Consider the following 26,352-nt stretch of genomic DNA (forward strand, 5'->3'; position numbering starts at 1 on the left):
ACAGAGGCATGGCTCCCTGTTAAGGCGCGGCTTCAGGATAACGACATCTTTGATCTCTGGTCAATCAATCAATCGAATTTTGTGCCGAAAGCTGAAACTATAGAACATATATTTCTAGCCTGCTAGGATACGGTATTTCATTGGGACATCATGCAGCGCACTTTGAAAAGAAAAAAAAAAACTTTGCCAATAGCAATTTATGGAATCAGTTTCCTTTCTGCGGAGAACGAAAGGCGCGTGCCCTTTGGCATATTTATGGCCTTAGCTCTGCATAGTATGTGGAGATCAAGTACGGTGGTGCGACACGCTTATGTGGATACTCGTACCGTTTGAGAATATTTTATTGAGAGTGTTGCTCACGTAAAAGAAGTGTATAGAGCACAGAGTCAGCAGCCCGTCTGGCTGCCAGTTCTGGACAGACTGGTTGCCATGAAAGTTTTTTAACCACACTGCGCCGGCGAGGGTACGCCGTGCGAATTTAAACGTTGAATTTGTGCCCCTGCGTTTTATTCGATTCATGCACTAAAAAGGTGAAAAAGAAAAAAAGCCTTGCGTGTCCTATTTAGTAGCCTGTCTTGCTCACATCGGAAGGGTCGTGGGTTCGAATCCCGACTAAAACTTTTCACATTTTTGTTTAAGGCAAATTATTTACTTTATAGAGTGAAATTATATGAGACATGCGGCGACCTTTCATTCGCATTACAGGCCATGTTTTTTAATCACTTTTTTTTTACCCGCGACGTCACGTGAGCGTTGTGGGTTGTTTGAAATACCCGCGCGAGGCCATGTGGTTGTAACGGTGTTGACGAATTAGGATTTCCGCGGCACGCCCTCGCCGCCGGCTTTTTTTCATCACGCCACCAACGCCAGATTTTCTGTGACACAAACTCCTTAACGCTATCGTTTTAAAACAAAACGGTTTGCTAGAGCTACCTCGTCCATCTCGCACTTAAAATGTAATCTTGAACAATAAAAAAAAAAGCCGTTCTCGACATAATGACGCCCAGTGGCACCAGTACTTGGTTGTTTCAAATATCAATTCACTTTATTCAGTGGAAAATAAACATACATTTTTTTTAAATATTTGTTCTTTTTAGTACGTAGCAAATGCAACGAGTTAATCAGTGATGCACTGTCCTTTGATGCAGCTCTGAAAGAGACGGAGGCATGTAGTTAGTTGCTTGGGTTATGATATTTAGTAAGGTGCCGTGTTTCCGGGTTTTTTTTCCCCTTCGAGTAAGGCGGGCTCTTCCGGGGTTTATTTTCCCCCGGAGATTCGGTCTTTTTGAGCATAAACATTTTCTGTTGGGCAAGCAATTGCGTTTTTTCGGGGCTCATGTTGAAGAAAATGGGACGCGTGCTTGTGATTACCCTTCCTCAGAGGAACATACGCGTGACCCCAGATACTTGGAAAACGTCTTCATACAGATAAAATAAGGAATGAAGAAAAGGGGCGTGGTTCTCAGCGGCCTCACGGCCAGTTCATTGGGGGTCGTTTCTTTTTTAGTCAGCAGAAAATAAAGCTGTATATAAATGTTTGCTCCCCGTGGTGGCTGGGGTTTCTGTTCTTCAATGACAGCTACCATTTGTATTTTTTTTCTGGTTTTTTCTTATTTTGATTACGCAGACTCGGGCGTCACTTATCTGTTTTTACCGGTATTTACCGAAAACACGGAACCTCTTAGATTTGAGGGCACAGCAGAAACAAGCACACAAAAATGCGAAAACGAACAAACTCGAGACAAACGAAACGAGGGATGAAAAAAAAAAGAAATGAAGAAACAAAAAAAAAAAAAAAAGATGCATAGCTAAGGGTGGTTTTCACATTTGCGATTCAGTGTGATCAACTTGATCGCACGCTCTTGTAGCCGCTTACGACTTGAGAACACTCTGGCGCCATTTATTGGGTAGCCCTAAGACAATATACAATCTGTGTACATATTCTCATACATTCTTTACGCGGCATTGTTTTTTTCTTTATATCGTCTTGAGAGTGTTGTAAGCCTGCAGACCGTTTGGTCTCGTGGATGTGTAAGTTTTTTTGGTCGATATTTAGCCGATTAATTATTTTAAAAATTAATTGCGATTAAAACAATCGATTAATCGGTAGGTTGAATGATTTAGTGCCCAGCCATAGTTTTTACCCTACTCTCCACTTGTTTATTCTGCTTCTCTTCTTTCTCTCAAAAACACCCACAAGGATGTATTACCTTTAGTAGGAATAGCATCTTACTCCGTAAAAATCCAATGGTTTTGGCACCGACAGCTTTTACGCAGTAGGAACGGCTGGACGCGCGGATGCTCGGGGTTTTCATCGTTGAATAAGGACGGATGACTGCCGCCATCTATCGTCACGGAGAATCTTCGAGATAGCGGAGACAGCCGTCTTTGCTGTCTTGGCGAATTCGGTATCTCGGCGCCTTGGCGGCCAGAGCTCCGCAGCGCTGTACATCGCGATGCGCATGCGTTCTCTCGAAAGCGGGCTCCTTACCAATAGGGGCGGACTTGGTGCTTCATACGTACGCCACCTAATGCAAATGTGTGGAGTGGAATGTATTATTTTATTCGCCGTTGCAGGCTAAGAAAAGAAGCTCAAGCTTAGCAGAACAAACGCCGGAGAGCAGTTGAGACGATGCGAGGAGAGACTTGCCTCCTGTCCAGTGTTCGCTCTGCTAAAGCGGAAAGAGGCTTTGCAGGAGGAAATTGTTCTGCTTTTTTTAACCTGCAACAGGTTTTAGTGAACTACATGCACAAACTATCGCGAAAATTGGCTCATTATGATAGTATTATTGTACAGATCCTTCTCACCTTTCCCAAGACACAGACCATGCCATCTAGAGCCGGGGTAACGATGGAACGCTTCGACCCATCTGTTCTATAACCGGAACAAACCACCTTGCAATTTATCTCCTTCTGCCGGTCCTGCATCAGAATTTTCGAGAATCACTATTGATAGGGTGACCAGACGTCCCGTTTTGGTCGGGGCGGTCCAGTTTTAGAGGTTCATATATCTGCCGTTCCGTCATCTTGCCTGAATAGAGGCAAATGTCCCGTTTCCGTGGGAACTTTCTCGCTGAATCAATACCAAACGAGGGGAAGAAGACAAAAATGCCTACTCATGATAGTGTATTAGAATGAACATAGTATAAAAATGTTATATTTAGCAGAGTACGAGTTTTAGCCTTTTCAGCGTCTCCACTTGACAATAAGTTTTGTTCGCACAGAAGCGTGCACGCGACACTTTTATATTATAAAACTGTTGTATGCTTAGGTTTTGAAGAATAAGTAAGAAAGGTGCTTCTGTACTCAACTAGTGAATGAAAGGCCCCAGAAAAGAGGGCATTTTCACAATAAACTGAATAGTAGCAAAAACTTTGTTCTTCTGTCTCGTTGATGGAATATAATAAAATATTTTGTTTTATTTTCAAAGCAGAAAAACCACGATTAAGCGGAAGGCCATATTAGAAGGGCGGGGGGAGGAATAGTATTTTTGGATTTCAAGGCTAGGTGGCGCAAGCTACCGCCCGGAACTAGGCCGAGCTGAATGGAATGACTCCAACGAAGCGTCAGAAGCATGTGTCTCCAACTGTCGTGTACGGCGAGTCGGGGCAGCCATTTTCCCTATGATTTCGTACGTCGGATGGGATAGCGTTGTCGCGCATGAGGCCCAGGGGCAGTGGTTTAGCCAGGAACTGCAACAAGGTGTACAGTTGGGCGAGTTGGTTGATGGTCATATTGAATGGGTTGAAACAGCGCGAAAAGACAAAGGACCAGTAAAAGGAAACACACAGACACAGCGCTGTTTCTGTGTGTTTTATTTTACTGGTCGTTCGGTTGTTAGAGCGCAGCTCTTAGGGGCCCGTTTCCAGCCTGAGCGGCGTCGGCGTCGGCACGTCGGCGTCGGGGTCGGCGTCGGCGTAACCGGGGGGGGGGGGGGGTTACGTGACCCCCGAGGTCACGTGACCCCCCCCCCCCCCCCCCGAAATCACGTGACCCCCCGAGGTCACGTGATCTCGGGAGAGGGGGGGTCGCGTGACTACTCGCAGCTGACCTGACCCCCCTCGGTACCCTTCCCTACTCCTCCTCAAGAGCTGCGCTCCAATTCGGCGTTACAGGGATTTGCAAACGGCTCTCATTTTTTGTGCTGTTTTTACCCATTCAGCGCTCTTTCTGCGTGTCTCCTTTTACTGGTCCTTCGTCTTTTTGCGCTGTCTTAACCCAATCAATATGGCTTAGCCAGGAATGTATTACGGGGGGGGGGGGGTGAGTGGCTTGAGGTAATTGGGACGACCATGACTCGGGGTACGGGGGGAGGGGGGGGGGGGAAGGGCTGAGGATACATGTGTATATCATAGACCTGTTTTTTTCGCCGAGTTGCCGCGAGCGCTTCCTAAGGACGCGACCATGGTACCATCTGAGTCACGCGACCACAAAGGCGGTGCTGTATCAGGTAATACACGAGGTATTTTCGAATACAAGCGCCTGTCAGTGTCTGCTCTCCGCGCTACCAGAGTGCCTGAAAAAAAATTAACATCAATGAACAAAATTATACGAGTCGTGGCCTCGTTGTCTATAGAAACGCTAAAAGTGCGTTCCTTACAGCGGCTTTTTTTTATAGCGTCTGTGGGCAACTTCGAGGAGCATGGTGTCACGCAAACAAAGCGCGCGACCAAAAATATTTTATTGTGCTCGCCAGGAGCACTGATAAAAACTCAAAAATTTAAAGGTTTACAGTGTCGGCTGGAATTTGGAGAGTGTGGGAAAGGAGGGGGGGCGGTTGGGGCTGGTGCTGGGGCTGCAGCTGATGTTTAAAAACCTTTCCCCTGGCTACACCGGGGGGCTCGTCATGGTCCTCAGTCATCTCGAAGACACCCTTACCCCCTTCGACCTACCCAGGAGACAACCCGGTGACAACACACCCCAAGCCACCTTCACACTGTACCACAGCTCAATGTACGCTTCGAACGTACTGACCCTCTCTTTTCATGCACCCAAAGGGACGAGTATTCTGGTGGCAATCAGCTGGTCGAACGACGTTGAATCGAGATATCGTTTAGTCGACACGCGACGTCTACAGCCGTGCCACGGCTCAAGCACACCGCCAAGTTTTGAAGACGATTTAAAGGAGCAGTGGACGCCCGATGCTGAAACCGCGGCACGGCGCAAGCGTACCCCGAAGGCATGGTTTTGTAATGTGAGGAAGCAGTCATGAAACACGCATATATGCATTATTAAAAAATTAATTTGTGACTGGCTAGCAACCTCAGACCTCTAAAAGAATTGCTACAAATGAGTTGCAGTAATTGTTAATTCACAAATTAAAACAGAGTAAATTGATAGGCTCTTCGTTTAAAATAGAAGCGTATACGGATTAAATTGGTGATAACCTGGATAAACTTCGTTTTCTCTCGGATTAAATTGGTGCTAACTTAAATTAAATTCATTTGCTTTTGGATTCCATTGATGGCCACTTGGATTAAATTGTTGTACAGCCTAATTATATTCAGGGACGCTCAGATTTAAAAAAAGAATGCTGCCTCTTGGATTGGTATGAGCGGGAAAACTTAGAACCGGATTGTCGTGCCACTGTCAATTCCAAGAGCTTAAGCCTGGAGACGCTCTTTCACGCGCTGTAGAGCGAAACAGAAAGGAAACAAAACGTCGCGGGTAAAATGGTGCTTGTCACAACATTCTTGTTGCTGTGTTGTTTTAAAGCATGACCTAAGACCTAGCTGACAGTTCGGAGAAATTTTATTTCTCTGCCATGCAATGAAAGCATATGAGTGGTTTTTGAGGGTTGGAAAAATGAGAAAGGCTCTGTCATTTAATACAATAACACAATGGTTTTATCCTAATATATGCAGTGCAACGAATTACAATGAAATATAAGCTAGCCCTACGAATGTTTTCTTATAATTCCGAAGGGAACTTTTGGATTCTATGTAGAGTGCTTCAAGATGATTTAATCCAGTCAGATAACTGCAACCTTTACCATAAACTATTAATAAAGTCAACCAGGGAGAGAACATTATACGGCAAAAAATTATATCTAAAATGAGATAATTCTGATCAGTGAGCTTGATTATAGCTTCCACCAAAACAGAACTGTAGCAAAAACTAGTACTTGTTATTTATTTATTTCTTTATTTCAAATAGCCTCAGGTCCCGAGGGCATTGCAGAGGGGAGTGGGTTACAAGGAGACATCAAAAGCAAACAACAATCCTAAGTGTTGTGTAGTTACCGCCAAGCGCGCGCTACTGGGACTATAGTGGCGGCGCTTTAGTTCCTTCGCTCTTCTTTATCGTCGTGTCAGTTTGATAGCACGAGAGGTTCGTTCTAGTTCCACTCTCCATGGAATAAACCTCGGGCCATGGTCCTCCGGTCTACTGTGTCTGTTGCCCCGTCAAGACACGACAACTTGGCGACGAGGATGGGATTGCCATGTTTTGTCATGCTGACAAAGAAAAGAAATCGAAGTGGACGCCATGTAAGGCGATGAAGAAACTGGTTCCTGTTCAAGACGCAGTTAGCATGAAGGAAATGACCACGTCTGGTATGGAACCAATAAAACTCACAATAAACGTGCAGGAAGCTGCCTTGGAAATGGAACTGGACACAGGAGCAACTGTTTCTGTCATGTCACTGCAACAGTTTCGTCAGATATCTCCTTCAACAAAGATCACGCCGACGACGCTCACGCTGCGCACATTCAAGGGAGACATCGTTCAGCCCGTCGGGGTTGCTCACGTCGACGTGCAGTACGGACAGCAGAGGACCGAGCTTCCCCTCTACATCACAAAAGAAAAGGGACCACCTCTGCTCGGCCGGCAGTGGCTGCAAGCGATCCGATTGGATTGGAACCGGATCTTCGGGATCAACAGCATTGCCAGGTCAGATGTTTTGGCGCTTTCCGAACAACGCACAAAGCTTAGTGCGCTTCTGGACAAGTACCAAAATCTGTTCAATAAAGACCTGGCAACTATTGCTGAAGAAAGGGCAGAGCTGACGCTAAAAGAAGGTCACGTACCGAAATTCCTCAAGGCAAGAAACGTGCCGTTTGCACTACAGCCTGCTGTCGAGGCTGAACTAAAGAAGATGCAAGACATGGGCGTCATAACACCAGTCACAACGAGTGATTATGCGACGCCGGTTGTGCCAGTAGTGAAGAAGGACGATGGAATAAGGTTGTGCGGCGACTACAAGACCACCGTGAATCCTTGCCTTGACACTGACCAGTATCCGCTCCCGAGAGTCGACGACTTGTTCGCAGCGCTTTCAGGAGGCCAGGAATTTTCGAAGATTGATTTAAACCGGTATAATCACCAGGTGGTGATGGCTGAAACGTCGAGCAAATACCTAACTTTAAATACACACAAAGGACTGTTTGCCGTAAACAGGTTACCGTTCAGAGTCTCCTCGGCACCCGCCATTTTTCAGAGAACCATGGACACAATGCTGAAAGATCTGAAAGGCGTCAGTTGCTACTTGGATGACGTCCTCATCACCGGTAGGACGCCGGAAGAGCGTTTGGCCAATTTGGAAGCAGTCCTAAAGCGGTTGTCAGAGCGTGGATTTCGTGTGAAGAAGGAAAAATGCGCGTTTTTCCAGAAGGAGCTGCGTTATCTGGGCCACATGATCAGTGCTGCAGGTATCAGCACGACGCCAGAGAAGATCGAGGCTCTGCTGAAGGTTGCTGTACCCTCAAGCAAGCGGCAGCTCCAGTCGTTCCTGGGTATGGTAAATTACTACGGGAAATTTGTTCCACGACTATCCACTCTGACGAGCCCGCTCTACAGGCTGCTGCGTCAAGACCAGCGCTGGTGTTGGGACAAAGCGTGTCAAGCAGCGTTCGAGGAAATCACGACAGCGCTAGCAACACCATCGATTCTGGCACACTACGACCCAAGTAAGCCATTGCAAGTTGCGTGCGACGCATCCCAGTATGGCATAGGCGCTGTTCTGTCTCATGTGACTGAAGATGGAAGCACTCGTCCTGTGGCGTATGCATCACGCACACTGACCGAAGCTGAAAAGAAGTACAGCCAACTTGAAAAGGAGGCACTAGCCATTATTTTTGGGATCAAAAAGTTCCACTTATACATCTACGGCCGAGTTTTCACTCTCGTCACGGATCACAAACCGCTGCAGACTATTTTGGGCCCAAAGACAGGCATTCCGTCTATTGCGGCAGCACGTTTGCAGCGCTGGGCTGTTACCTTGTCAGCGTACAAGTACTCGTTGGTGTACAAGAGATCCAGTGACAATGCAGAGGCCGATTTCTGCTCAAGGTTCCCTTTCGAATGTGGGAAAGACGATAGTTGCGAGGGCGAAGAGCCCTTCTATGCACTGCGCCTAGAGTCAATGCCGGTGTCCTTTAAGGAGATTGCACGCGCGACGTCGCGCGACCCGTTACTTTGTCAAGTACTTGAATACACAAGCATGGGTTGGCCGACGCACGTGCGAGAACAAAAACTCAGACCGTTCTTTGACAGACGCTTGCAGATGAGTGTTCATCAAGGGTGCCTAATGTACGGCATGAAGGTTGTTGTTCCGTCCCAGCTGCAGGAGCCCGTGCTCGACGAACTGCGTCAAGGCCATCCCGGCATCGTGCGAAGTAAGGAGCTGGCTGGCAGCTATGTTTGGTGGCCATCAATTGACTCAGACCTTGAAAGAAAGGTACGAAGCTGCCAAGCATGCCAGGAACAGCGTAATGATCCATGCAAAGCGCCTCTTCACCCCTGGGCATGGCCGACAGCACCGTGGAGACGACTACACCTGAACTTTGCAGGCCCGTTCCGCGGAACCATGTTCCTAGTCGTGGTGGACGCGCACTCAAAGTGGCCAGAGGTGTTCACCATGCAGAGCACTACGACCGAGCGCACTGTGAGCTGCCTGCGTGAACTTTTCTGCAGGTTCGGAATTCCGGAAACAATCGTTTCAGACAACGGGCCGCAGCTGGTGTCCGAGGAATTCAAGGCGTTCATGAGGAACAACGGGGTCAGACACGTCGTGAGCGCCCCATACCACCCGAGCACAAACGACCTGGCAGAACGGTTTGTGTGGACACTGAAGTCTGCACTACGCAAGTCATCCGCTGGTAAGTCTCTGGAAGAAGCATTGCAACACTTTTTGCAGACGTACCGGAATACTCCACATTCAACAAGAGGAGAGACGCCAGCAAACTTGTTGATGGGCAGAAGATTGCGTTCCAGGTTGGATGTAATCAAGCCTACGGTAGAGGGGAAAGTGATCCACAAGCAATTTATACAAAGTAAGCAACGGAGGATAAGCAGAGAAGAAATCTGCCCTGGTGACAATGTCCTAGTGCGAAATTGCAGGAGTTCGCCGAGGTGGCTACGTGGTACCGTCCTCAAGAAGACTGGTCCAGTATCTCACCAAGTCCAGGTTACCACGCCTCGAGGCAAGTTCATCTGGCGTCGGCACCTCGATCAACTTTTGAGCCAAACACGGCCAACGGCAACGCCGGCACCTTCGGACACCGACGACGCAGAGGGGTTCCTGGTCTTTTCACCAGGCGAGCCAAGTGTCCCGACCACGGAACAAGCGCCTGGGCCACTACAGCCTCACACCATCCCACAACGGGATCCTGTACCTCCTACAGGCCGATCTACTTCTGAAGGACGCTACCCATCGAGAGAACGGCGTCCGCCTGACAGATACGAAGCTCGCTCCTAACTTTTGTATAATAGTGCCGTTGGCGCTGCTACGTAATTAAAGGGGGAGGTGTGTTGTGTAGTTACCGCCAAGCGCGCGCTACTGGGACTATAGTGGCGGCGCTTTAGTTCCTTCGCTCTTCCTCTTTATCGTCTTGTCAGTTTGATAGCACGAGAGGTTCGTTCTAGTTCCACGCTCCATGGAATAAACCTTGGGCCATGGTCCTCCGGTCTACTGTGTATGTTGCCCCGTCAAGTCACGACACTAAGAATGAAAAAAATACATAATAATGAAATGCTAAAAGTTAACACAGTTACGGCATTGTTTAAAAGCGATGGAATCGGATATAGATGCCACAGACGCTGGAAGGTGGTTCCATATACCGTTTATACCGTGGTCTGAGGTATAAATGAATTTTAAAAAGTTGTAGCGTTACATTGAGGAATACCCATCTTCTGCGGATGATCGAGACGTGATGATATGTAAATGAGGGGTGTTAGTAACTTGTAACGTAGCAGAGGATTATGGTAATAAATTTTGTGGAACAGACACAAACTCTTAAGATTTCGACGTAATGCAAAATTAGGTAGGTTCAAACTTAGTTTCGCTGATGTCACACTGGAAATGCGGTGATAATTGGTAAGGATAAAACGAACAGATTTGTTCTGAATCGCTTCAAGAGCCGATATCGATACGTTAGTACCAGGGTTCCAAATTGAAGAGGCATATTCCAGCTTAGAGCGCTCGAGCGTTTTGTAAAGAAGTAGCTTGAGAGATAAGGTAACTGACGAGAAGTTTCGTTTGATGAATCCTAACGAACGGTTAGCATTATTCGTTATATACTGAATATGAGTTTCCCAAGATAAGTCAGATGAAATATTAACGCCTTAATATTTGTAAGACGTCACTAGTTGTTGAGAAATATAATAAAGGTAGTAGCATGAGACATTAGCAGTCATTCGGGAGACCCTCATTACTTTACATTTGTTAGTGTTAAGCTTCATATTTCGCTTGTTACACCATTCAGATATACAATTAAGATCAGATTGAAGACAGGGCACATCATGATCATTAGTCACTTCACGATATAAAACACAGTCATCGGCGAACAAAGTGATTGAAGATGTAACACAGGAGGGTAAGTCGTTGATAAATATCAGAAAAAGAAGAGGGCCCAATAAAGATCCTTGCGGGACTCCAGATGTTACAGGTACTAAAGGGAAAGAACAGTCGTTTACAAATACAAATTGGGAGCGATTTGTTAAGAAAACACATGAACTGTCTGACTTAGAGCGGTGTTCGAGTTCTGAGGCACGTTGGTCACACAGGGCATATTCTATGTCGCTACTGACTGACCCTTACCTATTTCAGAAGATGTTCGACTTAAGGTGGTTTTCGACATCGGGGAATTCTCTTTAGCTAGATTGCCAGAGGATAACAGACTAATCCGGAGGAATATGTTTGATATACTTTAAGATAAATGAATAAATAAATAAAAGAATAAATAAATAAATAAAGAAATCAGTAAATACATAAATAAAAAGCTTATGAATTTAAGTTAAAAGAGGTATATAAGTTTTTCTGTAACTTAACCTATCTCACATTTTAACATAACATTTTTTGCAGAAGACTCGTGGGCATAAACCCAGAAGGGGTTCCGGCGGGCTTCACAGAAATTGGCTCTGGTACACCCGAGAACTCTAGAAGTTCAAGAAGTGGCAAGAACATTTAGCACTATAGTTTGTTGCTACAAAATAAACTCAAGATGAGCTCCATCCACTTGAGCAGAGCAAATGCTGGAGAGGAGGTCAGTGGTAAGGAAGATAGTACTAATCATGGCGATCAGAGAGCTTTGCGGGAGCGCCTCTGGGATAAAGTATTAGTAGTTTGATAAGATATCATTTTATCTGTACAGCTGATAATGTTCATTTTATATAAATGATAAAAATTTGAGGCAAAAAACACTTGGTTTTTCTTCACAATATGTTCAATTGAATGGTTCAATACCATCAGGACCAAAGATGTATATGTCACCTTTCTTCAAATCTCTATGAATTTAGAAGTGTATTTTCCCCTTAATACACGGTCATATTGCAGGCAACCACCGAAATTGCTTGCACAAAAAACGCGGCATTCACTCCACGAAGAGCTTCGGGTTCACCAGTTATATGTGCATGTATATGTGAAACAACAGAGACATACACAACCTTCCCGAAGTGTTACATCTTCTAGAATGGGAGTCACAAAACCTGTCCAATGATATAGAGTGTCCTCTAAATATATTTAGTTTTTTTGCACCTCAAAAAAATAATCTATGTATTACCAAGTGCTCGGTTTCCGCTGAGGGGTGACGCTAGTAGTTCGGACCAGATGCCAACATTTCGGAACCTGCCATCTGATTCTATAGTTATAAGTGATTTTCGGAATATTTCAGTGGCCGGTAATGTGAGGCCTGTTCCTGTAAGCTAGGGTCATTCATCTCCATGTATTCGTTGGCAGACATTTCTATATATAAAATTTCATAAAGTGACTTATAACGTTCGAATCAAATAACAAGCTCTGAAACTTTCTAATTTCGTCCAGATGGCTTGTGATAAATTTAGGTGCAAACTGAGCGTTCGGCTATGCATAGTTTATTTTTGCAGTAAAAAAAGCACTACATTTTATGGGGACGCTTACAAAATTGTGAGCGCGCAGTCAGACCTAAAAGTGGAACCTGCGCTGACATTGTTTACAACAGAACATGTGCTGTTTTCGAACATGACACACTTTCCGTATCAGGCAGCACTTGTACCCTTATAGTGGTGTGGGGGACACAGGCATGCTAACCTTGTTGCCCCAACATGTCCCGTACTATTGACTTACGGTTAATGCTCCATTATTCAGTGACACAGAACTTCTTGTTGCAAGAAGTTAAAAGGGATATGTCCCGTACTTCATCGGTATTTTTTATAAGGGTGTAGTTGAAATATATAAAATTAAATAAGCCTCTTCTCTTCTTTCCAGTCAGCAAAAAAATTAAGTTTAAATCAGACATTGGCTTAATCTGCTGTATCGACGCTATGCAACCCGACCCAGTGGAGTAACGTTAGGAGCTGTAAGGGGAAAGAGGTCTTTTTCGATTCCAAATTTCTAAACATTACACATACTGCTTCGTGGACCTTGAGCAAGGAAAGTGGAAATCACAAGGCTTACGGCAGAAATTTATTTGAGCAATTTCAGCGAAATTTTATAACAAAATCCCATTATAGAGGGGCCTACGGTTAAAAAGTTTATGGAGATAGTAAGATAAAAACGAGAATCTTAAAATTGTATTTTTATTTTTGCAACCGTACCTCACAAGCCCACCGATGGAAACAAAGTCATTATGGTTCTATAGTCCGTTGCAACCTAAGAACGAAGGGCGAGGGTAAGACGGGCCGGGGAGGAGGAAGCAGACGGAAGGCTGGAGAAGAGAGGGATAAACCTCCTTCTCTCCTTTGCTTTCCGTCTGCTTCCTCCTCCCCGGCACGTCTTACCCTCGCCCTTTGCTCTTAGGTTGCAACGGACTATATGTAGAGTGAAGTTGTGTGAATGACCGCGAATAACGTGGCCAATCTTACGATGTTTCACGCTCACTAACCAGTTCTGCCGATTATAAATCAAAGAGTGACTACGGCATGTTCATAGTTCTTGGTTGACATTGTCATATCGCGTGACTGTAGATCTCGTGGCATTCAGTTAATCACTGGTCCGGGTTTGGCGGCTACCATGGAAAGTCTTAATATAAAAAGTAAGCCGCATACCATCTAAGGACGTGGCAAGAATCGACTAGGACGAGCGCAGGCAAAAGTGGACAAAGCCGCAAGCCAGTGAGATAAACTGGAATTGAAAAAAACAAAAGATGTGCTCCAACAGCAAATGGGAGTTGCAAGTGAGGCTCGGTCGCTGAATGGCCGTCACAGCAAACTCAGTAGTCACTAAAAGACTAAGAAACGGAGGGCGTGGTTTAATATGTTCTTATCTTTCATGATTCGTTCTTTGGTGCTCTCATCGGCTGACGCCACGATCTCATTGGCTGCGGAGATACATTGAACGTCTTTCATTTCTTTAGAGTGCCAGTGACTATAAGTATGATAAATCTTGAATTACCGGTTCATAGAAGACGTTCTTCATATCTGGGTACTTTGCCTGGCAGTAGCGGCCGACAGATGTGACCCTGGCTGGGAGCAAATTCGGGAAGGTCTTCATGAAGTCCATTTGGAATGTATTTTTGAAGCACTGTTCTACTTGGTTGCTGAAAAATAAGAAGACAGATGTCGCAAATTTGTGAAATCTTCCACGAGAGTATATTTTAGATTCTAAAAATCTGGTGAGTCTTCTTGCCCGAAAAGTACACGAGAGAGCCAATCGCCGTTATCCACAGAGGGAGCTGAGCGAAAGACGAGATTGAATATACGGTATACCTACCCCCCTCCCTTTCAAGGTCATCGCTGTGAGTGACGTTTCACCTGCTTACGTCGTGATTTCTGTGCCATCCGAAATTGTTCATTTAAGTGTAAAAAGATTTTGAGCCTCATAATACGTTGCATTGATTGGCTGCCCCAATTGTTTTGCGGGAAATTGGTAATACAAATAATGGGAAGGTCATAAAACACGGAGATGGAACAGACGATCTTTGAGTCCAGAAGTTAGTTACCTATGAAGTTCATCATCTCTCTTCCGTTTGTTAACATTAGTTCCAACAAAAGTTTTCTTCAGGTTTTGTTTTAGTAGTAGCTTAGTCAGCTAGTGTGCGCTGGTGTTCCGTTTTTAAGGTACTGTTTCTTTAGGTAATAGCCACCTTAAACAGGCGGCACGTTGTGATCTCAAAGGAATGTTCAAGTGTTACCTGAATTCCTCTTTTTCGGGCGTTTTTTTTCGCAGCCGGAATTTATGCCTAATGTGAAATTACGTGAGTTCAAAAATGATAGAAACATTTATTGATATGTTTCTTAGTGGGAGTTACAGTCAACATTTGGGGCATCTTGAAGCTAGGTCGCATGCTAATATTACTGAAGTAAGCAAACAAGAGAAAACATTATAAATGCAAACGAGTCTCAAGGATTCTTGGTCGTCATGTCACCTAACACGCCAAAAAAGAAAAAAAAATGTTAGTTTTTTTTATTTATTGGGAAATGTCTGAAACAATGCACTAAAACAACCTTTTATTTTTCCCATCTTGTTAAAAAAATTCTAACGCAATAACACAATAGGACTGCTGTCTCATTTTTTCAAGCAGCCTTGAGACAAAATGGCGGTTGTCTTATTGATAATAAGGTTCTTGTCGTAATATTGAAATATTGTCTCAACGATGCCACTGTTTTCTGCAACCTCGAAAAACGGACAACTTATTAAAAAAAAAAAAAAACAGTAGGAAGGAAGTTTATAGCGAACGTTCCCCTATTTCTTCTGGCTTTGATGTATCAACTGTCAATGACATCTTAAGACACGCAGGGCGTGGTGGGTGCCAAGAATCTCATTACCGCTCCGCAGCCAATCAGACTGCAGGATTTGACAATAAGACAAACGTAGAACCAATCACAAAACAAGAATAAATTAACATAATAATCTCCGCCCTTAATTCTCTTAGGCTGTCGGCGACAGTCGAAAACATATAGGATCAAACATAGCCTTACAAACTCAACATGTCAGAAATAGAAAGAACATCTTTATACCCAACCTTGGAGTGTTTCGGGACTCCGCGCGTCTGGTATGGACCCGCACGTTAATACTGTGGTGGCTTCATCGTTGAGAATGATCGACGTATGGTCTCAAATATTACGTAAGAGTTTAAAACATTGTCATCTGCCCTTGTGCTGTATAATTGATTTGTCCGCTCGAAATTGGACTTTGGCTTCTACTGCCCAGAATTCGCTTAATTCTTCAAGATATAACTGTATTAAAAACATCCAGGAACACTTTGTTTGTTTAATGTATGATCGATACCTCGCAAAGAAATATTTTTATCGCTACAACTCACTGCTAAGTAAAATACGCATGGACACACTTTCGGAAACACGAGATCTTCATGGTTTGTTTTTTTGCACAAACCTTGAAATGGCAAAGTACCATATGCTCAAGATTATTGTCCCAACGTGAGCGTTTATTTATCTTCTTGCTTTTTGATGTCAGTGGAACTGGTTTATATCGGTTTATATGAAACTGGTGTATGTCGGTAAAAAGAAAAAAAGCTTAACAATGTTAGAAGTATAATAGGATATGTGAATTTGTTTTTTGTTCTGTGTTTAGTTTCGTGATTTGTATGTATAATGTTAGTGTGTTTGCTGCGTGTGTGTATGTTTCTTTTTCTTCTGTGTTGTGATGCACCACCGGAAAGCATGTTGCTGCTTTGGAGATCAAAAATAAACAGAATCATAAGAATTAACATAAACACAAGCATATTACCGAGTGTCTATTTATATGTTTCTGAAATATTTAATTACTCGCCTCCACGGGCATCAAAACCAATTAGATATATATGGACACGTCTGTTCCAAGAACTGATGTTTACAAAAATAAGAGATAAAAGTGACAAAATACCTCAAGAAAACGCGCATCTGCGCCAGACAGCATTTAGAAAAATAAAATCTATTGATTCCGCCGTCAAAATAACTCATGATGTAGCCGTGCTTGAAGGCGCAGTCTGGATCCTGGGAACCCTTATGACCATGAATGTGCTTGGCCGGTCCGTCTCCATCGTGAACGCAACCGTACCTAAAGAAGAAAGCAAAGCGTAAGACTGCAAAAGAGCAAAACTAACTGTGTTGTGCGCATTATTAGACAGCGGGAAGTTAGTCAGTTCCAGTTACTACCGAAGACTGCCATTATCAGTCTTAAGTAGCAACTCGTCACAAGTAACGCGTTACTGTTGCTTCACTACCGTTTTCGTAACTTTTAATTGTTACGCTCTATCTTTTCCAGCTGTAACTTGTTACCGTAGTTCTGTTTCATTTTCTGAAGTAACGACGACATAAACGACGTTATTGCATTGCTAATTTTTGCAATTTCAGCACTACGACGTCATTGAACGAGTAAAATCTAACCATTTTTTGTTCTTTTTCAAATTACATGTTCCGACATCTCGAGTGTCATGTTTGCCTTGCGCCAACTTGCGCCAGCTATACTTGCATGCTCTGTCGTAAAATGCGGGTTGTTCTTCGTTTGTAGCCCCAGAGAAAAGTAACTTAAAAATAACGCTGTTACTTTTTAAAATTAAACGTAACTGGAACGGATTACTTTTTCGCTGCAGTAACTGCAACAGCAACTTCGCTACTTTCATCTAAGAGTAACTGTGGCTGTAAAAAAAACAATTTTTTAAATTAACTTTTTTCGAGTCTGGTTATTGGAAAACTGAGCCGAACGAACCAAACAAATTGTGGCAAATCGCTAGGAAAATATGTTGGATACTTGATACGTTATAGACACACTTTTAGCGATACAATGAGTTTCCAGGCGCGAGATGCCTAAGGTCACGCCACTCTTCATGAGATAGTTTGACGCGTACCATGTGTACACTTGGTAGTTCTTCCTAGAAGGAAGCGATATTACCGTTAATCAGGGCTGATAAACCTGGCGATCTTCCAAAACCTTCCATACTCTCGAACTCCCCTCCCTCAGTGCGCACAGGTGGTCGAGCTCTCCCTCGCCAACATGACTCCTCGCCTACCCGTCTGCTCACGTGGTCTCGCGTTAACCAATCAGCGTCGAGCACATTACTTCTACTCTCCCACCAGTCAACCAATCAGTGACGAGCCTCGCGGCTACGCTTTCATCCAGGCTTCACTTTTATCTGGGCTTCACAAGATGCGGAACACCTAGTCAAGAAACGTGTCCCGTTAAAAACACTTACGAATGGCCCAATTCGTGAACGGCGAAGTGAATGCCAAGGTACGCTTGCCCTCGGTCTTCAACAATGGCAAAGTTCGCATACGTTGAACACGCACCACCGACTTCTGCCATACCTGAAAATATACGTTAAAGAGTATTAAAAAAAAGTACTTCACAGTCTAGGTTTGGTACGTCTCGTCAAGTTGTTGGTAACTAATTCTAGAACAGAGTACGCACATTAATTCGCTTTAAAAAATTGAGGACTAAGGTTAACTGTCGAAACCTAAATCAAAACAAAACAAGCACCATCGTGTTGACGAATACTTGGGGAGCAAATTGTGTCGGGCGCGAAATACCACCTTGCAAAAATAGAAGTCATGTGGCCTAAGCAGCCTTGGGAAAGCTACTTTTAAAAACGTTATTCGTTACAGTTACAGTTACTTTTAGAAAAAAAAAAGTGGTGAGGTTACCGTTACAGTTACCGCTACAAAAACGTAACTCGTTAGAGTTAGAGTTACTTTTAAAAAAGTAACGACGTTACTTTTCAGTTACTTTTTTATAACACACAAATTTAGAAAAAACGAGAAAACGCCCCTCGCCAATTTTGTTTTCATAAAATTTAAAAAGAAATGTATGCTTTTTACATCATATTGTAACTTTGCAGCAGTTGCTTTTTGAAATTAGTGTCTGAAAGTTTCCATCGTTTGATGGCGAACACGTCCCAGCCCTTGCTGAACAAACCCCGCGGAACCAGAGCAACGAGCAAACCCCGCGCAAACACCAGTAAATGTTGCCTCAACTGTTGACACCACACCGAAGTAGTGGCGCAAATCAAAATATGAAACATTCGCAGTGCCCTCCACGTGTATTGTTGTTTTACGGTTGATTCACCCGATTAAAAAGCGTTTCCGCTGAAAAAAAGACTACCGCAACATAGGCAGTGCTTCAAGATACTAAGATGTAAGTTTTTCAGCCACAAAGTACAAGGGTCTGCGTAAAGATAACTAGATTTTTTGTTATCACATCTACACGTGGCTATTTTCGAGTCGTGACTCGAGAGAAATAACGCAATCAAAAGTTTCCGCAAGGCCACCTTGACACTCGAAATGCCGGAACAGCAAATTTGGAAAGTACAAGGAATAGCTATATTGTACTTGTTGAATGATATATTATTCATACAAAAAACTGGAAAGTAACGAAAAAAGAAACGTCGTTAATTTCATTGTTACCTGAGAAAAAGGAATAGAACTACAGTTACAAGTTACACTTTTAAAAAGTAACTCGTTACAGTTACAAGTTACCAAAAAAGTAACGAAGTTACAGTAACGCGTTACTACCCAAGACTGGGCCTAACGTCAAGCTAATTCATTCGCTAAATAAAGCGGGAAAATCAACATTTGGTTCTTTAAGATGGTGTTTTCATGAGATACGGCTGATAAAATACCTTCTCTGATGAAAGCACTGAATAAGTGGTGAGCAGCTGCATTAGTAAAATGGTTCCACGGTAGGCATGCGTGCATTCATTGAACCATTCATCCATTCATCCAGGCATACACAGGGCCCACATATATTGTATGGAACGGGCTCGTTTATAAATAGTGATCAGATGGATGCGAGAGTTTTGCCTTCTTGTTAAGAGTCTTTATTTTCTTTTTCTCGCAAAGTCCAAGAGATCATTTATTTCTCACATTCCTTTTTCGTAATTCCTCTTTGGGTAGCTATTTGCAAAGAAATCGATCTCGAGTTGAGGGATTATGGTGTCGAAGGAAACGCAAAGATTAAGTGTGCAGATGTGCCATAACAGGACACCCTACAGTTACGCTGTATACTTTCCGGTTTCAACTGAAAAGCACCAATAAACATCTGCCGGTGTCGAAAAAAAATCGGTTAAACATCGGAAACTGAGGTTTTCGGTTACTACGATCAAACGTCCACAAAACGTCGTTCGATCAAGATGTATCCACGGGGCACATAGCAGTGAGAGTGACAAATGACTGATCTGATTTTAGAGTCATCGCGTCGAATCCGAAGACAACCCCGGGCTTCGAGCATATTAATTCCAAATATCGAGTAAAATAGCCCATTTAGAAATCCGTCTCGAGTGAGGCAATGTGAACGGAATGCTTATTTTACACGTTTTCGGCATTTATTCATCTCCGACGGCGTTGTATTTTCCACGGCCTCGACTGGAGCCTTCACCTCTGTTAAGCTTCCGGGGTTGCGACAGTCATGTACGCAACATGGCCTATAGCTTCAACATTTGGTCTTCTGCAAAATCCAATAGCAGTGTTAAAAACAATGCACGAATCAACACCTTCAAATTGATGCCTGAACAGCCCCGCGAGAAAGCAGGCTGGCGAAAGGTGTTGCAGTGTTGCAAATACTTTGAGCTAGATGGCGCAACGTGTCACACGCAAGTCATGGGCACTTCGCCTACCTCAGCACCACTCGAAAAAATTCCTGGCTACGCCACTGACTCGAACAAGCAATACGCAGCATTACATAAAAAAAAAAGTTTACAATTTTACTTATTTCTTTTTTTGACGGCTTTGGCAAACACGACATTTGCGTGATTTTCTCGCAACTCTGCTTACATGCCTAACTAAAACATACAACAAAAATCGCGAAGCGCGCAGCTCGAAACCTTGAACACAAAGAAACGGGGCCATGAAAGTAGTCTGTCGCTGTGCATCAACCCAAGATGACCGCGATTCTGAAGTTACTACGAAAGGTTGCTCATAGAAGGCGCCACGGGATAGATAGTAAAATCCATTGGGAAAGGCAGTTTTCATGCTTCACCGGAGTGCACACTCGACTCTCCTATTTCACTATTGAAATACAGGGAATGAAGATCTTGTAAAATATATGTTAAGAAATACATTCCCTTCCGCAACGCCTTGTCATATAATTTATTAGTGCCTCTGTTTTGTTCCGAACTGCTCGGGACTGGCAGGTTGGGGAAGTTGGAAGGAATTCAAGCTCCCGCAGAAAATCTCTAGCTTTAAAATTGGGAAATGTGCGACCGGGAAACGTGCAAAAAGAAGCAGCCAATATAATCGTTTCGAAGAAGTGGTCCTTGTTCAACTGCTGTGTTCGTCAGGTGGGGGTATTGAACATCGTGGCTTCTTCAGGCGGTGATCTAAGTGTCGAAAGCGCGTTTTCGCAAGTTGAGTGACGAAAATTCTTGAACCTACTCGTAATTGTGCATTTCTTATAATACGTTAAACTGTAACAATTGAATTGAATATGTTTATTTAATGCCTCCTACGTGAGTAATAGTAACCAAAAAGTAGGTCTCAAATGCCTTGCGAAAATGTTTGATATATTTTATTTTTCAAAACCAACGACAGTTTTATTTATAGGTGCCAGAAAACGCTTATTTTATTTCTCTAGCTAACCATACAATGAGGCAAATGAATGTCAAAATTCACCCTCTAATTCCGCAAACATAAAGACAGAAAACTTAAAACCCGAATTCGAGTTGTTTCCTAGGTGGCGTTGCTGCGTTCATCGTTAAATGTGAATAGATATAGAATAACAAAAATTAAGAAATATTGAAGCTTACCTGCAATTCCCTTAGACATATGTCCGCCGTTGTCCACAGTAACTAAATCTCTCCTGTTGTAAAAAAAGTGTAATTTCAGGCGAACAAAACTGTAAAACGGCACTGAGCTTTTTATTTTAATTTAGATTAAAGTTTCAAGTTGACAAACATAGATTTTTAAATTAAAAAAAAATCCGGTTTTAATCTAAATAAACAAATTACTTTATACCATTGTTGTGCACGCTCCTCAGAACGAAAAATTAAAGCTATCTCCTTGTTCCTTCTCTCTCTTTGAACGAGTTCCACTACAAGTTTCAGTGGGTCGAAAGGAACGTGATCCCGTTAATTTTCTAACATTGGAAAGTGTTGTTACTTTAAAGGGGCCCTGCAATCATATTTAAGCGTCTACCATTTTGCGGTTTCCACGTCTCTTGAGGTTCGGGCAAGACAGCGGGCAGCGAGAGAGTAACTAAATATCAGTGCGTCGCATTTTAACCAGACAACGCGGAAACCTCCTACCCCTACGGGGCGACCCGTGGTGCCGAAAGTGAGCGATATGTGGCCTCTTTGGTCCTTGGCTTACTACTGGTGAGAACCGCTAAAAGCTTATTTTTATTCGAAATACAAAATACAAGTGGCGCAAACCGTTGCAATTATCTGTAAACGTAGTTTTTGTTCAGTATTTTAGATCAAAAAAAGAAACAAGTGCAGTTTAGAAAGTACAAAAATAAAAAATGACCCGTCGACATACCCGCCACCAAGCGATGCAAAAGGCGGCGCATACTATACTTTGTTTCAGCTTCCGTCCGAGGGCAGCCAAAGCTACGTGTGGCCGGAGCCAATCACACGCCGGCAATAGGTCACGCGATCTCGCCTGCACCCTTGTATCACTCCGCTTTGCCGCTGGTCGCCCGCGCCGCCCGCGCTCCCCGAGTATTTCGTCTGCTACGGGTGTATCAACGGTATCATCTCCTACAGGTTTAAAAAGTGCCCTCTCAAGTTCTGAAATTTAGTGACGAAGGATGTCGTACGTAAGCTGGCCGCTGGCATCTGTGTCCCAGCTTTCCACTTGTTCGGCATTTCGGCATAGTTTCGAGATAGAAATACATAATGCAAGGTGCCCGATGACCCGGCCGCTGATGCTTTTTTGTATTGTCTGGATATACCATGGGCTCGAGGCGCAGTCAGCCCAGTCCTTTCCACCAGCTTCTCGGCGCAGTATGTGATCGGCAGGTAAAGGGGAGCCCTGATTTCGTCGCGTATCAGTGAATTGTAATGGCCTGGACGCTCTCCTTTGTTTACAACGCATTCGCGGTACGACACTGCCGGAGTCTTCCGCCGAATTTCAACAATCATCACGACCCTTCGCGTCTGACACCCAAACGTGCCTTTGCGAAAGGACGTTTTGAAGCGACTGGGTGAGGAAAGCAGCGAAGCACATGATTCGGCCATTACGGGAACGAAATAACACACAAAAACCGAGCGCTGCAGCCGTGTTGCCAGCGGATGCTGGCAACACGGCTGCAGCGCAAATTACATGCATTTACATTTAATAACAAAAAACATAAACTTCAGATTATTAATTCCTTTAGTTGCAAATCATTCTTAGCAGTACACATCCGGAATGTTGTGCAATATTTAAGCACAAAACAGTTATTTTAAAAATAGTACTTTTGCGGACCACTTCGTGCTGCGTAGGAGTGCTTTTCTCGAAGTTGCGAACCGTCCCTCAGCATTCGGCTGCGCTCGGACGGAAGCTGAAACGAAGTATAGAAACGTGTAGCGGCATCAGGCACCAACGAGCGGCGAATGTAGAAAGGCTCCGGATGTACACGGCGGCGCTGCGGTCGTATGGACTGGAGGATCCGACAGGTTCCGAGTGTTCTGAAGGCCTTCGGCGAGCAGCTTTGGCTTGCGGTTTGGCCTTTTGGCGGTATGGCAGCGCGAAGTGACTCCCGCTCTGAAGTGATCTTTACCCCGTGTTTGCTGACGTTTGTGGCCAATAAGTGTCATGCCGAATAAGTGTTGAATCGCGCAGCAAATGCAATGTGAGCCGCCCTGGCTTCCCGCTTCATACAGTCTATTCAGAGCATGCTTTAGTGGCGCCGTCTCGAGCCGTCGACACACACTGCGGCAGCCGTGAGCGTTGGCTGAGCTCACTACCCCTCCTCTAGTTTACGGTCCCTCAAGCAACCAAGGACGTCATGAAGGAAATTATTTTTTGCTTGTTTTTGTAATTTTAATTTGCCTTTAACTTTCAAAATAAAGCAAAATTCCAGAACAGAAAAGTTTAATCGAGTTACTACGTTCAGTGCGCTCAGGTTCGGTGCAAATTAGGAACCAGTAAAAAAGTCCTTGCAGGGTTCTTTAAGGTTACATTAGCATATTTTGATACGATGTTGTGCTGGATAGGCCGTGCACTGAATATAAGCAAGCTTGTGAAAATATTAACACCGAACAACGCGTTGTATCTCCACGATCACGTTTGTTCAAGTTGTTAGTTTTCGACTATCTCTCGGACACTTCCCCATGCGTTAAAGCCGATGCTGAAATAGGCGAAAAAACAACTACAAATAACCTTAATGCCTACTGAATTCGGGTAAAATTTGAGATATATAGACGAAGAAAGCAGAACGCCGTTCCGCCTGCCGTTCTCTCGGAAACCTAACGAGTTTCCGTTCCAGTTTGTGGGGACCGTTGGTCGCCCTTCCCCGATGGCCGGTATAACGGCCGTGGTTCGGGACGCGCGGCCTGGTTGCCGTGAGTTTCAACCTGTTCGTGAAGCGTAGGAGAGCCGCCTGGCTTGGGGGGCTCTCCTCCTCACTCTCTCCCGGGGGGACCTTTTCCGTCCCCCCGCTCATCCGGGACCTAGTTGTTTTGGGTGAGGACGACGCCCGCGGGGGGAGGAGGTCGACGCACGTTCCCGACATCGGGAACGTGGGGGGGACTCCTCCCGCGGATGCGATAGAGATCGGACGTGTCGCGAAGGACTTCCTTTGCCCGCTCCGGACTGCGCTCTCGGGACGGTGTCGACAGGGTGAGCCTTTCATCTGACCTTGTCGGCGCGGGGGTTTGGGGACAGTGTGTCTTTTGGTGTTCCAATAAACACCGTTGGACCCAGTCCTATTGTGGTACGTGCTCCTCCTTTTTAGAGAAGCGATCAGTTGTGCGGCTGACGTTCGGACCCGCCCGTAGCGGTGTTCTCGAGAGAAAGCTGCGGGGTGTGGGAGTAGGCTTGGCGTCTCCTGATTAGAGACCGCCGCTGAACCCTTCGGTTACCACCACCCGTGACCATCCCACATATTCTGGCGCCCAACGTGGGGCCACGACTTCCTTTATCGCGGTCGTGGCATTCGTTGAACGTTTGGCTAGCACTGTTGTCTGCCCTTTCACGCCATGTCGACAGGTCAGCCCAATCTTGGGTCGCTGATCACGTTGGCAGAAGTGGCTACGAGAGGGCTCACTTCTGATCCCCTCGTACCCATCGGTGACCCGGCTGCCTCTTATGCAAGCCGTGTGTTGTCGCCGAGCCAGCCAGGTGCACCTCTGATTGGAGGAAGCGCCTCGGTTGATGGGCCCACGAGAGCTTCTCCTTTCCGAGACGGCTCTCTGTTGCGGCCAGAGCCCTACGCCGCTCCTATTAGAGCCAGCGTTGGGGGCTCCTTCGATGCCACTCCCCTCGGAGGCGGCGCAGATCACCGGCATTTGGGTGTAGCTACTGTTCAAGCTGACGCCCTGCCGGGCAGCCACATGACAACTTCTCCTGTCCGAGACGGTTATCAGGTTCGGCAACCGCCCGGTCGCTTCCCGATGGGAGGCAACCCGGCGGCTGGACCGAGCGCGCCCCTCTTTTGTGGTGCCGCTCGGAGTTCCGTGCAGTTCGGCGCCTCTCCCCTTCGGGACGGCGCGCTGCCCGATGGCCACGAAGCGGTTCCTCTGCCGCGAGGCAATATCCCACCCTGGCCCGCGCAAAGCACGACCCCGATTGGAGTCAATGCTTCCGGCGACTTGATTGAGTTGCCCGCCGACAATGTCCGTCCACCGGCTCCGTGCGACCCCGCTCCCTTCCGAGCTGGCGCGTCGCCCGTTAGCGGCCTGGAGGCTTCTCTGTTTGGAGATGGCCCCCGGGCTCCGCCGGTGTCTAGCGCCGCTCCCTTTGGGGCTGGTGCTGGGAGCTCTCATGATGTGCTGCTACAAGAAGCGGCGCGAGTCATTGAAAGCTTGACCGGTGCAATGCAGTCAGTACTGCAGGCACCCAGGGCACTGCGACCACCTGTGCGAGTCCCAATTCCCAAGTACAAGGGTTACGGAGACTCCATAAGCGCGAACGACTTTCTCGAGGACCTGCTCCATTACCAGCAGGCCACGGGAATGGTCGATCAAGAGGTTCTTGGCCGAGTCCTGCCTGTCGCACTGACTGACCAAGCTGCGCGGTGGTTCCGCCTTTGCGGACAAAACGCGCTGACTCTCGATCAATTCCGGGCCCTGTTTCGCCAGGAATTTCTCCCCGCTGACTACGAAAGGCGGATGAGACGGGAGTTGGAGCGGCGTACACAGCACCCAGACGAATCGTTGCTGGAGTACGTGAGGGCGATGCAGGAGCTGTTCCTTCTCGCTGACCCCTCGGCCCCTAATGCGGAACGGGTTGAGCGTGTCATTCGGCAGGCGCACCCGACTTTCTCCGCCTACCTTCGAGGCAGCCGTTTCCATTCACTGGATGACCTGGCACTCGAGGCTCGCCGCATTCAAGGTGACATTCTTGCGGCTCGAGCCTACCGGCCCCCACCCCCACCCACGGCATCTCTTGAGCCGCGGTGCGCGTGGAATGGCGACCCTGTCGCTCCCCATTCCCGCCGGGCCGAGGCCTCCACGGCATATGCCGACGCCCGGGGTCGAGACGCACGAGAGATTTCTGATCGGGCGCTTGATCCATACTCCTACGGGTTGCGAAGATCCGCTGCCAAATCGCAGTCGGGCCCGCACAGTCAGGACCGCGTTGTGGGTCCTAGACGCGAGGAGAGGCGACCTCGAAACGAGCCTTTCGCTCCGAACGAGAGGAGGAATTCCCCGAGACCTGCCGGACGGAACCCTTTGGCTCCCGAAATTCGATGCTATCGCTGTGACCGCATTGGTCACTTGGCGCGAAACTGCACGAATCCACAGGCATCGGGAAACGGGCCAAGCCGCCGCTAACGAGGCCGGCGGCTCGACGGAAGGCTGGAGCACCTGGTTCTGCTCTAGCGCCGTCGGCGTACCGGGCCGATGGTTTGTCCGGTGCGCCCGC

General features: G+C 45.8%; 1 protein-coding gene across 1 annotated transcript in view; it reads right to left on the reverse strand.

The window, feature by feature from the left end:
- Positions 1-1,117: 1,117 nt before the first annotated feature.
- The window catches only part of LOC8032028 (A disintegrin and metalloproteinase with thrombospondin motifs 16-like), a 68,480-nt gene continuing 43,245 nt past the window's right edge, over positions 1,118-26,352 (reverse strand). Inside the window, exons 9-14 of the mRNA XM_040206570.1 lie at positions 21,090-21,142; positions 17,547-17,658; positions 16,238-16,411; positions 13,808-13,952; positions 2,809-2,922; positions 1,118-1,150 (exon numbers count right to left, since the gene is read on the reverse strand). Coding sequence (XP_040062504.1) covers positions 1,118-1,150; positions 2,809-2,922; positions 13,808-13,952; positions 16,238-16,411; positions 17,547-17,658; positions 21,090-21,142 — 631 coding nt within the window. The remainder of the gene's footprint in view (positions 1,151-2,808; positions 2,923-13,807; positions 13,953-16,237; positions 16,412-17,546; positions 17,659-21,089; positions 21,143-26,352) is intronic.

Source organism: Ixodes scapularis, unplaced genomic scaffold, assembly GCF_016920785.2.
Source record: "Ixodes scapularis isolate PalLabHiFi unplaced genomic scaffold, ASM1692078v2 PGA_scaffold4__175_contigs__length_147842914, whole genome shotgun sequence".
Classification (NCBI taxonomy): Eukaryota; Metazoa; Arthropoda; class Arachnida; order Ixodida; family Ixodidae; genus Ixodes; species Ixodes scapularis.